Consider the following 12,354-nt stretch of genomic DNA (forward strand, 5'->3'; position numbering starts at 1 on the left):
TTATGGATAAAGCTTTAGGAGTTTCCCTTATATAATGAAATATAAGGTTCTAAATCGTTTTTTTGCAATCTTGGAAATTTGAGCTAGGTTGACGAAACTTTCAGGACTGAATCTATGAAAAAATAAGGTACTTCCAAGTTCCTACTTGCACATCTTTCCCCACTACTGGAAAATAACTTGGGGAGCATGTGCTCCTGAATGGGTTAAACTTCGGAAAAGTGAGTCCTAACTTTGAACAAGTAAAGAATGGGCAAGGATAAGATCTTGTTGATACCTTCCTCAGCTCCAATTTGAATAGGGTAAAAAGTCTCTTAGCTACATAATAGAACTGACAAAAATGAATCTAGGGGCCTAATCGGGGCCAGGATGGTGTCTACTGTAAGGCTTAATTTTCTGTGAGCCCAGATATTAACTTTTCAAAAACAAAATCAAGTAGACTAAGATTCTGCTTTTCTTCAATTTCACACATATATTGTCACTGGTGCATGCCAAGCCAATAGTGGAGCTGAAGCTGCATTTCTTTTTCCTTTTGCGTTTTTTGTGTTTAAAGATTTGTGCAAAAATTACTGTTTTGGTCAAGTGCTTGCCTTACTGAAGCTGTCAGGTTTTGTTTCCTTTTTGTATCATACACGTTTAGAATCAGTTAAAAAAGGTGGAAAAATCAGAATCAGCTCTGATATAAGAATTGAATTCAAAACCCTAACAAAAATTTGCTATCAAGAAAATCAGGTACTGGTGCGTTAAACGTACACTTTTATACACTAATGAGAGACGAAACCCGCCAGACTGGTTATTTTCAAGAGACCGCTATGCAGAAATGGAATGCAAAGAGTAGTTTTCATTGCGTTTACGATATTTAAACTGTTGTTTTTTGGGGTTTAGGGGGGAGGTACCTGGGTTAGGTTGTGTATTTAATATATGGTATGCTTTACCACATCCCCCCACCCCTAATGTGCAAATATATAGCCCAAATTTGTTTATAAACTATTATATATTCATCCTATTTTATTTTATTTCATTAGCATTAACCTAAATTGACTTTTTAGAAGTGTACGTTTAATGTACCAGTCCCAAAAATCATCAGGGGAGATCCTTATTGATCATTAATCTCTGCAAAAAAATTGTAAATCAAGAAATACAGTTAATCATACACAATGGGTGTCTGGTCATTCAGGCATACCTGGTAATGCACAAGTGGGCTTTGCTCCCAAAGATGTTATTGTTACTATTTGCTATTTAGACAACATCAAGCTCACTTACACCCATAAGTCACTCTACACAGAAACATAGAAATGAACTGTTCCTAGCAACTTGCACCTAATTTTTAACTACTTTGCTACCCAAAAACAGTCACACAGATTTGAGCTTTACAGTAAATTATCATGATAACACAGACAATTACTGTTCAGACTATGACAAGAGCATGTCAGAACAAAACCCATTTTTTGTCTATTCTTGAGATAGCCTGATATGCCCTCTGTGTCAGCAAGCAGAGACAGTGAAATATCTAATATTAGAGTGCCTATTTACTGAGCATGACACAGAAAAAAAAGTGTGTATTTATGAATACCAGAAAATCAAAAAACTCCTATTCTGACTAGTCCTATTCTGACTAGTTTACTAGATCTTAAGGAACACATTTCTGCTGCTTGTTAAATATGTAATTTTCTCTAATCCATTTCTAGGGACAAATCCCAGTGAACAAGTGTATTCCCCCAAAGAAGGTATTTTTTCAAAGTGCATGATTTACAAATCACTACCATAAGAAGGACTGAGCATAATCAGCACCATCAATTTTCCTAGAATCCATTAAACCTTACAAGTGGGAATGAAGAACAGCTATTAGTTCAAAAACGCCTTCCTCAACAGACATAGTCTTTATTTGACCTATAGAATCAAGTGCTGAAAGAATCATTGAACTAGCACTAAATTTCTTGCAGTTCATGAAAAATCAAATGTCTCAGAAGGGGAAAGTCACAAAGGTGGTTACTTAGAACAATTTCTTGGGCCCCAATTAGAGTGGCAAATATGTTCCTGAAAGCTTGATTAAACTAACTCAACAGCATTCTGAGTTATTAAAGAGCAGCTTAACAGCAAATTCTGATGGCAATGGTTATTGTATTTGGAAAACGCATTGAATGGGGTATCTAATGATATGGTTTTTTTTTTCCTATCTGCTTTCTGTCATAGACTATAAGTGACAATAACCTCATGATATTTGGAAAGAGCATCAAAGCGGAAATCAAGAAGTATATTTAAAACGGCAAAAAAATTGAAAATTGAAAAGACGTGGATATCAGATCAGATCAGAATTTGAGGTTTTCTGACATAACCAGCAAAGCTTTAAGCGTCCTGAAGTACTGGTTCTGCCGGCCTACCAATGGGTAAAGGCAGGCACATCTAGCAGCCCCACGCCTGGGGTGTAAGAAGGAACTCAACAGGTGTGACCTAGACCTATTTTAACTTGTAATTCAACTACAGTAATTAATCTTTGGGTTTATGCCACTGCTACTATTGATGCTTGATGTTGGGCTGATTGCTTTCTATTCTTCAAATTTCACAATCCCCTGCTTTGGCATTTGAAATTTGTTACTTGATTGTAGACTATATCCTGCCTTATACCCAAACTGTCTTATACCACTGCTTATTCTGTTCCTGTTTTGTTGTTTACTTCAGATAAGAAATGAAAAGTCAACTCAAGCCACCTCGTGAAAGAAGGTCTGACATCTCAATCCAATTCACTGGATCAGAATCTGTTTCAGAGAAACTACTCATGCTCACTAACCACGTAAATATCATAAAAATCAAACATAAAATGCTGCCAGATTCACTGAAACCTGACGACCTTAAAACTTCAGCGAAAGGGTTACTTGATGACCTCGTATCTGCTAAGATCTCTTTCAAGGTAGATGAGGTAGTGGTTAAAAAGAATGCGGAACAGACATTCATGAAACATTACTGTCACTATCTCTTCAGATAAGCTGGATGCAATCAAGCAGGAGGTGTATGCTGGCCTCGACCTAGATATTAGTAATCTAGTGGATAAAACTCATGAAAGCTATAACAGACGCATATTTTCTGTTGAATCTTCATTGGCTACTTTTGTCATCCATGATAGACCTTAAAAACTCTTTCCAGCCTATCCAGTCCAACCTGGCAAGATTAAATGACCGTTTTGAACAGCAGGCTTTGAGCAACCAAATTATTGTCTTTGGGGTGAAAGAGGAGACCTCCATTGAAAACACAGAAAGTCAATTCTTGTCACTATGTGCTGGGAAATTTCCTGGCATACCAATTATTCAGTCTGATGTTGTATCAGCCAAAAGAATTGGCAAACCATCTGCAAAACCCAGACCCATAGACTGTTGAATTTTGCAACTTATGAGTTCGTCAACTGCTTCTCAGATAAAAGAAGGATTTGAAAGGATCAGGGATTCTATTTTCTGAGACGCTTACAAACCACGCTTACAACTTCTTTCATATGCCAAGTCAAAGCTTGGCTTACGTAATGTTTGGTCCAGTAAAGGCGATATCCTGTATAAAATCCAATCTGGAAGAGTGGTTAACTTTAATAATCAGAATGAAATTGATTTATGTGCTGCAAATGCGGAAAAATTAAAGTGATGGATTTAGATTTATTTTCTTATAATATATAGCATCGTTTCTGCACGGATTTACTTGCTGTTCTTAAAATTTTCTTCTATTATTCTTAACTGACCTCACATAATTTTTACTGGTACCATATAACACTGTGTGCCAATATTTTGGATGATGTGTCCCTTCCCACTAATATTTCTTTATGTTTGTTTGTGATTCTGTCACCTTCACGTTGTCTGATTTACATTATATTCTTCTCGTGTCATTATACTTGTAACCCCCATAATAGCAACTGGTCACAAATTACAGTTGTGCTAATACTTATAATAATATGTGCCTTCCCACTGATTTTTCTTTATGTTTGTTTATGATCCATTCACCATCATGCAGCTTGGCTTCTATAATGTTTTTGTCATATCAGCACACTTGCAGCTCATATAATTTTCACTGGTCTCATATTGCATTTTGGGCAAATATTATGAATCATATATGTTATCCCACTGTGATTTATTTATTTTTTTATATTTGTTTGTGATCCTATCACCTTTATGCAGGCTGAATTCTATCATATTTTTCTCATGTCAGCAAACCTACAACTCACATTCTTATGACTGGTCCCATATTATATTTTTGGTCAATATTTTGAATAATATATGCTATCTCATTGATATTTCTTTATCTTATTTTTTGATGATATCAACCTTGTGCACCCTAAATTCCATCATATTTTTGTCATGTCAGCATATGTGCAGCTCTTATAATTTGTTACTACACATATTATACTTCAGGCTAATATTTGGAATAAGATGTGTCATTCCGTTGATATTTATTTATATTTATATGTGATCCTATGACATTCAGGTAGGCTGACTACTATTGTTTTTTTTTACATGTCAGCCTACTTGCAGCTTACATAATTTACTGGTCCCACATTATAAATTTGGCCAATACTTTGAATAAAATGAGTCATTCTACTGATATCTCTTTATGCTTTTTGTGATCCTCTCACCTTTATGGAGTCTAATTTCTATTATTTTGTTGTCAGTCGAGCACACCCGTAGCTCATGTAATAGGAACTGGTGTAACATTATACTTGGTCCAATACTTTGGATAATTTGTACCATCCCACTTATATTTCTATGTGTACATTTACTATATGTGATAATTATGGGTGATTTCTCTTTTCTTTTGAATTCTTCTATTCTTAATTCGGTTATATTTGATCAACCAAGTAGGGCTGGTAAACAAGAGACTCACACGCTTGACCCTCTCCTTGAATCTATGGTTAATTCTAGCTGTAATTATCACACTACCATTGATTATTGTGATAAAATTATACCATCACTGTCTTTAAATAGTAGCTTTAATGTATTTTGTTTGAATGTGCGTGGGATAAGAGATAAGTGGGATAGTCTCAAATAGTATTGTGGTCTGATAATTCTTGCCCTTTTGATGTAATAGGTTTAACAGAAACATTGTTATCTGATGGTGAAAATCTTACAGCCTATGATTTGCATGGTTGTTTTGCTATCGATATCCCCAGAATGGCAACAAAGTGCTCAGAGAGTATTTCTTTATTTATAATGTCTGATATTGAGTTTAGAAGAAGGTCTGACCTTCAAACCTTATTTACATCAGTAGTGTGAAATAGCAGGACAGTTTATTCTCTTGTTATTGATCTGAAAAGCCAGTTTGCATGTGACACTGTTTGTTTGTTTTATAAGCCCCCTCCTTTTCCAACACATTTGTTCTGTGATTTGCTTGCTCAACTTTCTTGTGTGGGGTCTTTCTCTAAAAAACGTATTTGTGTTTTGGGAGATTTTAATTGTAATATGTTAAATATTGGATCAAGTGATGAATGTGACCATCTCTTTGATGTGCTTTCTTCTGCTGGTCTACTTCCTTCAATTTTTTTTCCTTCTTGTGTCGACCCTACTAGAAATTCTGCCACTTTAATAGACAATATTTTCATTTCTCATTCTTCTAATTTGAAGTTTACTTCTGTTCTTGTTTTCACTGATCTTTTTGATCACTTCTCTATTTATGTTTCACTTTTTGTGCCTAAAACTGAGATTGCTGTGGATGAGCACGGTGAGTCTTCTTTAAGAACTTCCACAGATAAAGAAATTTCTAATTCAATACATAGTCTTCAGAGTAATGATTGGTCTAGTGTTCTTGAAGCTAATGATGTTGATTGTGCAACGAATTTATTTTTGTGTTGCATGGGAGCTCTGTTGGATAAGCATTTTCCTCTTAGAAAGAGGCCAAGGAATTCCATACCCAAATGTCCATGGATGTCTAGAGGGCTGATCAATGCTATACATATGAAGGCGTCTCTGTTCAAGGCTGCATGTAAAAGTAAGACACAGGATGATCTTTTGAAGTATAAACTTTATAAAAAATATGCTTACTTCTTCAGTACGTGCAGCCAAAAAGCTATATTTTTCGCGTCAAATTGATGAGTTTAAGGGGAATTTGCGAAAGGTTTGGACTGTAGTTCCCGCAAGAAACTCAAACAGTCCCCCCCTTGTCGCTACAGGAAAGCTGATGGATCTTTCATGGACAAAAATTCTTCAGCAAGCGCCTTCAATTCGTATTTCACCTCACTTCCAGCAGTTCCTAATCCACCCTACAGCAGAGTAAGTAGTTTTCCCTTAGCAGAAAAGTCATTTTTCCTTTTTCCATGCAGTGATACCGAAATTTCTAACATTATATCTCAGCTTTCAAGTAGCCGTTCAGTTGATGGTTTTGGTTTGAGCTGTAATGTTCTTAAGAAAATTGGTCAGTTTGTTTCTAACCCCATCTCACACATAACTAACCTCTATCTTTCTTCTGGTGTCTTTCCTCATTTATTTAAGGTTGCTAATGTTGTACCTTTGTTTAAAAAATGTGATTCATCTCTAATTTCAAACTATAGACCTATTTCTCTCCTTCCTGTAATTTTTAAGGTTGTTGAAAAAGTAGTGTATTGTAGACTCTCTTCGTTTGTATTTAGTACTAATACGACTGCAGGAAATTCTCTCATAGCTAACAATCAGTATGGCTTTTTTCGCAGTTTTTCCACCTTACATGCACTTTCAGATGCAACATAGTGTGTGTGTGTTAACCTTGACAAGGGCTTGTGCGTTTTGGGTATATCTCTTGACTTTTAAAAGACATTTGATATGGTCATTCACTCTGTTCTTTTGTCTAAATTATCTTCATTTGGAGTGCATGGAGTCCCACTTGAATGGTTTAGGTCTTACCTCTCAGGGAGATCTCAGTATGTTTCGGTTAATGGTACTTTTTCCTCTTCCTTGCCTATTTTGAAAGGTGTTCACAGGGCTCTGTGCTTGGACCACTTTTGTTTTTAATTTATATTAATGATCTTGTTGATGGTCTTCATCCCCTTGTGCACCCTATTATTTTCGCCGATGACGGTAACTTTTTCATTGCTGCCATCAGTGAATCTGCCATCTGCCACTTCCCTAGCTCAAGTTCTTCTTGATAAAGTAAAAGATTGGTTCTTATCAAATGGTATGACTCTCAACAGCCAAAAAAGTGCCATTGTACACTTTAGAACCCCTTATTGTATGAGAGACGCAAGGGAACCAACCATTCTGACTTATGGGAATGATATTATACCGCAAGCTACTATTGTGAAATTTCTTGGTGTGTATCTTGACTATTTTCTTTCTTTTAAATCCCATATAACTCATATCCGCTCCCTTGTCCTCCGCCAATCTTCAATGTTACACAGGGTTAACTCATTTCTTCCCCCAGAAGTTATGCTTTCTCTTTATTATGCTTTTATTTTTCCTTACCTTTCTTATTGCTGTTCTCTCTGGGGTAGTACTAATAAATCTCTTCTCTGCTCACTTCAAAGAGCCCAAAATAGGGTAGTGAAGGCTAATTTTCTTCTGCCTCGTTCTTACCCTTCCTCTGATCTTTATAATGATACTATAGCTCCACTGGATTGTATTGTAGGTAAAAGTTACCTTTATTTAGCACATTCTGCTTTTCTAGGTACACTTCCACCATCTCTGCAGCAGTTTTTCTTTCTGTCAGGCTCAGGTAGGTACTCTTCTTTTTTACGTAGCTCTTATTGCAGATTCATTTTACCTAAGCGATCATCAACAGCAGGTCAGAGGTCTCCTGTTTATCAATCTATTTTACTATGGAACTCCATCTCTCCTGATGTCCCTCTTTCTCTTTCTGCAAAGGCAGTTATGCCTTTCTGCAAAGGTATTTCCAGTATAGTATTGCCCCCCCTTTTTTTTTGCATTCCATCCAAATTTATATGTCTTTTTCTTCATTCAATATATTTTTCTGATTTTTTTTTTTATATTTAATCCTAATTTTCAATCTCTTCTTCGCTTATATATATTTTTTTTCAGTTATTTGTGAAGTTTCCTGTTAATTCTCCTATTTTCATAAATGTCTCTTGATCCATTTTTTTTTTTTTTTTAAGTATGTTTTTTTTCTGGTTTATTTTATGTGCTTTATAATAGTGTCTTATTTGTTTTGTTGGCCCTTTACAAGCTGAGCTTCTTGGGCTTGTATAAACTTTAAGTTTGTAATTGTTTTGTTTTTAGTATTAATAAATTGATTGGTAAAGTTCAAGGTGAAAGGCATTTTGCTGTCTAGGAAATTAGCTAAGTTAGGCAAATGATACTTTCAGGAACAGGTCTAGAGTCTAAATTTTACCAGGTGAGGCTATTCTGAAGTATGTCTCTTCATCCTCTTCCCCTTAAAAGGGAAGTGACAAAGGTACACCATAGGGCAGAAATGAGAAAGGAAAAAGATGAGCCTACCATTAGATTTTCTATTCAATGTTCTTTCCAAATACATTAATTGCTGCTGTCATTGCTGTCCTAGCCTCCACCACCCAAACAGGACAAAATATAGTCCTCATCTATATACAGTCTGCTGATTTTGCAGGTTTGCCATTGAATTTTTGTGCTTATTTCTCATCAAAATGGTTCATAGTACCAAATAAAGCCAATCAACAAAAACAGCAAACTTTTTGCTTTATTAAATAAATATACTAGGACTACATTTGCCCCAATAGTTTGGGAGCCTTGGATAAAATTATGACAGCAGCAATCACTTTATATGGAAAAAGTACTGAACAGACAATATCCTATTATTCTTTTTTAGATTATTATGGAGATGCTTTTGTATTTTTACTCAAATCAAAGTACAGATCCTGCAACTGAGATCAAACTCTGGGTTCCATATTACCAAGCAGACATCAACCCTCAAGGTTTTGAGTTTCAAGGTTTTGAGGTCTCAAGGTTTTGAGACTTAAATCTGAAGGGGGTTGGAATTTTTTTTGTTTTCAATCAAATTACATAAAAAGATATTGTTTGAAATTCAGAGGAGAAAACTGTTCCCCTTTGAGTGCCAGTCTTGATAGCAAATTAAATGCACTGTGCCCTGGGAAGATATGTTTTCTATCAAAAAGTTATATTTTTATGCATTAGGACACTACAAAACTTGTTTCATCCTGTGGTAACCCTGTCAACCAATACAAATTTATCAAACAGGGAATTTGATTGTAGACTACTACCTTTTTGTCATTAAATTGTTTGATAGTATTCTATATTATGACCTCCTCAAAAGGAATAATCTTAATAAAATGAAAGTAATACCATTAGATTTCTTGCTTTAAGCTCTTTGAAAATGTCATAATTGCATTTCTAAAAATGCACCCACCCCTTAACACTCCCCTATACAGTCTGGTCCCAATAGGCTACTTTTATTTTATGAAGATACTTCCTTCTGAGGAGGCTTTAATCTAGAATGTTACCAAGGGTTTCCAGTATAAGCCTAAAATTGGAGATGTTGAGATGGAAACATGTGAAGAAAACAATTCTTACTTCATAATAGGCTATGCAGAAAGATTGTAGGCTAGCACATTTAGACTGCAATTCCACTGTACTCTATCCCTAATCCCCCCTAATTATACAAACAGTCTGTGGCCAGATTAGGCTGTATATTTACCATGTGTCACTCTTGTTTCAACCCATCTGCCCATAAATTGGACCAATGTTTATGAAATCAAGAAACAGAAAATACATGGAAAATATATAATTTGGGCTATATATTTGCACATTAGGGGGGAGGGGGTAAAGTTGTATAACAGAATTGCAGTCAAAATTTGTTAATTACATTTAGGCTATTCTATACAGTGGTGAATCCAGGGGGCAAGAGGGGTGCCCTCCCCCCTAACATAGTTTAAAGTAGTGTAATTTACTTAATTAAGCAAGTTTGTATTAATTAAACTTGCTCCTAATGCAAGTTTATTGGATCAACCTATTTTGCTCCCTTCTCCTAAAAAAAATCCTGGATCTGCCCCTGATTCTATATATTATGAAGTAGCCTAAGAATTGTTTTCTTAACATGTTTTCTTAACTGGCGTACACTGGACTCGTCCATATCGCTAGCAAGTGCGATTTAAGGTAATTTAAGGTAATGTTTCTTTCTCAACCATCTCAATTCTAGGCTTCTATTTTGTTTCCTTTTAGGAAAGTCTATATGTAATATTATCCTGTTCTATACCATGAATTTATCACAGTTTATCCCTGAATGTTCAGTTCAACAACTCCAAGAGTTTTCTTAACAAAGAGAAACTGATCTAAAATTAGTTTTATTTATTTATTAATTCCAAAAGGCAGTAAGTGTTAAATTCTACTTTAGTTACTTTTGGCTATCTTGGAGAGGGGTTGGGTTATGAAAATGAAACTTTCAGAGATGGGTCTACAGGCTAAAGTGTGTCCTGTGAAGATATTTTCCAGTACCTAACTCTGCTCCTTCTCCCTCTAGAGGGTCCTGAAATTTGCCTTCGTGACAGGTCTATACCTATTGAAATTTTGACAAAACAACATTTTACCTTAATTTTCAGTTATCAGTTTCTTTTTCTCTGGCTTTAGTTCTTAAGTTGCAATTCCTGTTATTTGAGTAGAATTTTAAGCCATATCAATATTTTTTTTTCTCAAAATGTAAGAAATGTATTTGCATTTCTTTAAAATCTTACAAATTAGGATTGAGCAAAGTTTTGAAACTGAAAACAATTTTGTTGTACTTATTTAATTATGATTAAGATTTATTTTGCAAGGTTTCACTTTTATAACACACATATTTTTAAAGGTTATAAAAGGTCAGGACCCTCTAGGGAGAAGGAGTGGAATTAGACACTTCAAAATATCTTCTCATGATGCACTTTAGCCTGTAGACCCATCCCTGAAAGTTTCATTTTCCTAATTTAACCCCTTTCCAAGATAACCAAAAGTAGCTAAAGTAGCCTAGAACTGCAGTTTACCAAGCTTATTACACTAAATGTTATAACAATAGGCTATATGACAGCACTGAAACTTGTTCTATGACAACTTAATACAAACAAACAACTATAAAATTAACAAACTATGAAAGCATACAGGTCACAGAAAATACTAATACAAAAAATAAAATATTTTCAGAACAGATTGTGATAAGACCTAGTAGCCTAGGGAAATCCATGGAGGCTAACCTAATTTTGAAAGACTAGACTGTGATGGTTGCAACTTTTTGTTCTAATAAAATAGTCTGAACTCACCTTCATCAAGAAGTCTTTCAACATGTGTAAAGAAATTTGGTATGCCAACTAATTTGTTTTTATCCTTAAGCAACTGAGCAAGGTAGTCTGCAATATTTTGGGCATTTCCAGGCATGCCACCAGGTAAAGGTGACAATCCACTTCCATTTGTTGAGCCACTTGACAAGGCAGACATAGGAACATGATCAATTTTCATGCCCATATGGGCATCACTCATCATCATGATTAAGTAGTAAGATCTGAGTTAACACAGCAAACTAAGTAGGATGGGCTAGTAAAGTTATAATATACAGTCCAGGGCAATATACTATTGTTATTGAGATTCGTCGAGTTTCTTCACAACAATAAGATGAGATGTTAGTCTTAGCTGTTAGTAAAATAGAAACATAACTTAGTTCCCTAACATGTCACACCTTTATAACTAATACCAAATCCAGATTATTCATAAACATGCATTTTCACTCATCTATGGCACTGTTGCCAATTGAAGGGCGGAATCTTGTTATCCTCACTTTGGCGAAAAGCCTGGCAGAATTTCAGAGTAAAAAGTTCTCGATTCGGCGGCCTTTAAACTGCTGTGAAATTGGGCTACAACATCCTTTAATTTCCAACTAATATTTTATTTGCATTAAACTGAATTTTACAAAAAAAAATGGTCAAATATTTGAAGAATAGAAGTCAAGTTGTTGAATTATGTTTTTATAAGATGTGAAACAATTTTTTTTTCAGTGTGTTTGAACATATTTTGAAGGCACATTTGCCACGGTTTGAGCTTCCGTACCAAACATATTTTGTGCTTAGCGGTGAATCAGATGACACCACTATTTTCAAATTAACTTGGGGGAAATCTAACAACTCGTTCTGGTAAATATCTTAATTACAAGAAAAGGGCCCTCGCCTTACCTTTCCTATTACCCAAAGACATAGGATTTGCTTTGAATCCCCCCCAAAGAAACAAAATAACACTAGATCTTTCTTCTAATCAAGCTCTTTATATGTTTGAGAACTTTCCTGTGGGATGCCATGACCTTAAAATAGAGAAACTTCGTCCAATCTTTGAATGGGTGAACTTGATGAAACTGGCAAATCTCGAGGAGATGAAATTCATAAAACTGGATCAGCCAGGGGTCTCAGAAAGGCAAAACTAGATAAATTAGCTTACTCTTATTATCTGTCAGGCT

General features: G+C 35.2%; 1 protein-coding gene across 5 annotated transcripts in view; it reads right to left on the minus strand.

Annotated features, from left to right (window-relative positions):
- The window catches only part of how (protein held out wings), a 151,450-nt gene extending 139,822 nt beyond the window's left edge, over window positions 1-11,628 (minus strand). For all 5 annotated transcript variants that reach the window (XM_089103256.1, XM_089103210.1, XM_089103284.1 and 2 more), the window contains exon 1: window positions 11,174-11,628. In XM_089103256.1, the coding sequence (XP_088959382.1) occupies window positions 11,174-11,396 (223 nt within the window). In that variant the 5' untranslated portion in view covers window positions 11,397-11,628. The remainder of the gene's footprint in view (window positions 1-11,173) is intronic.
- Window positions 11,629-12,354: the final 726 nt, after the last annotated feature.

Source organism: Artemia sp. Qi Xiang Cuo, chromosome 1, assembly GCF_049724085.1.
Source record: "Artemia sp. Qi Xiang Cuo chromosome 1, ASM4972408v1, whole genome shotgun sequence".
Lineage (NCBI taxonomy): Eukaryota > Metazoa > Arthropoda > Branchiopoda > Anostraca > Artemiidae > Artemia > Artemia sp. Qi Xiang Cuo.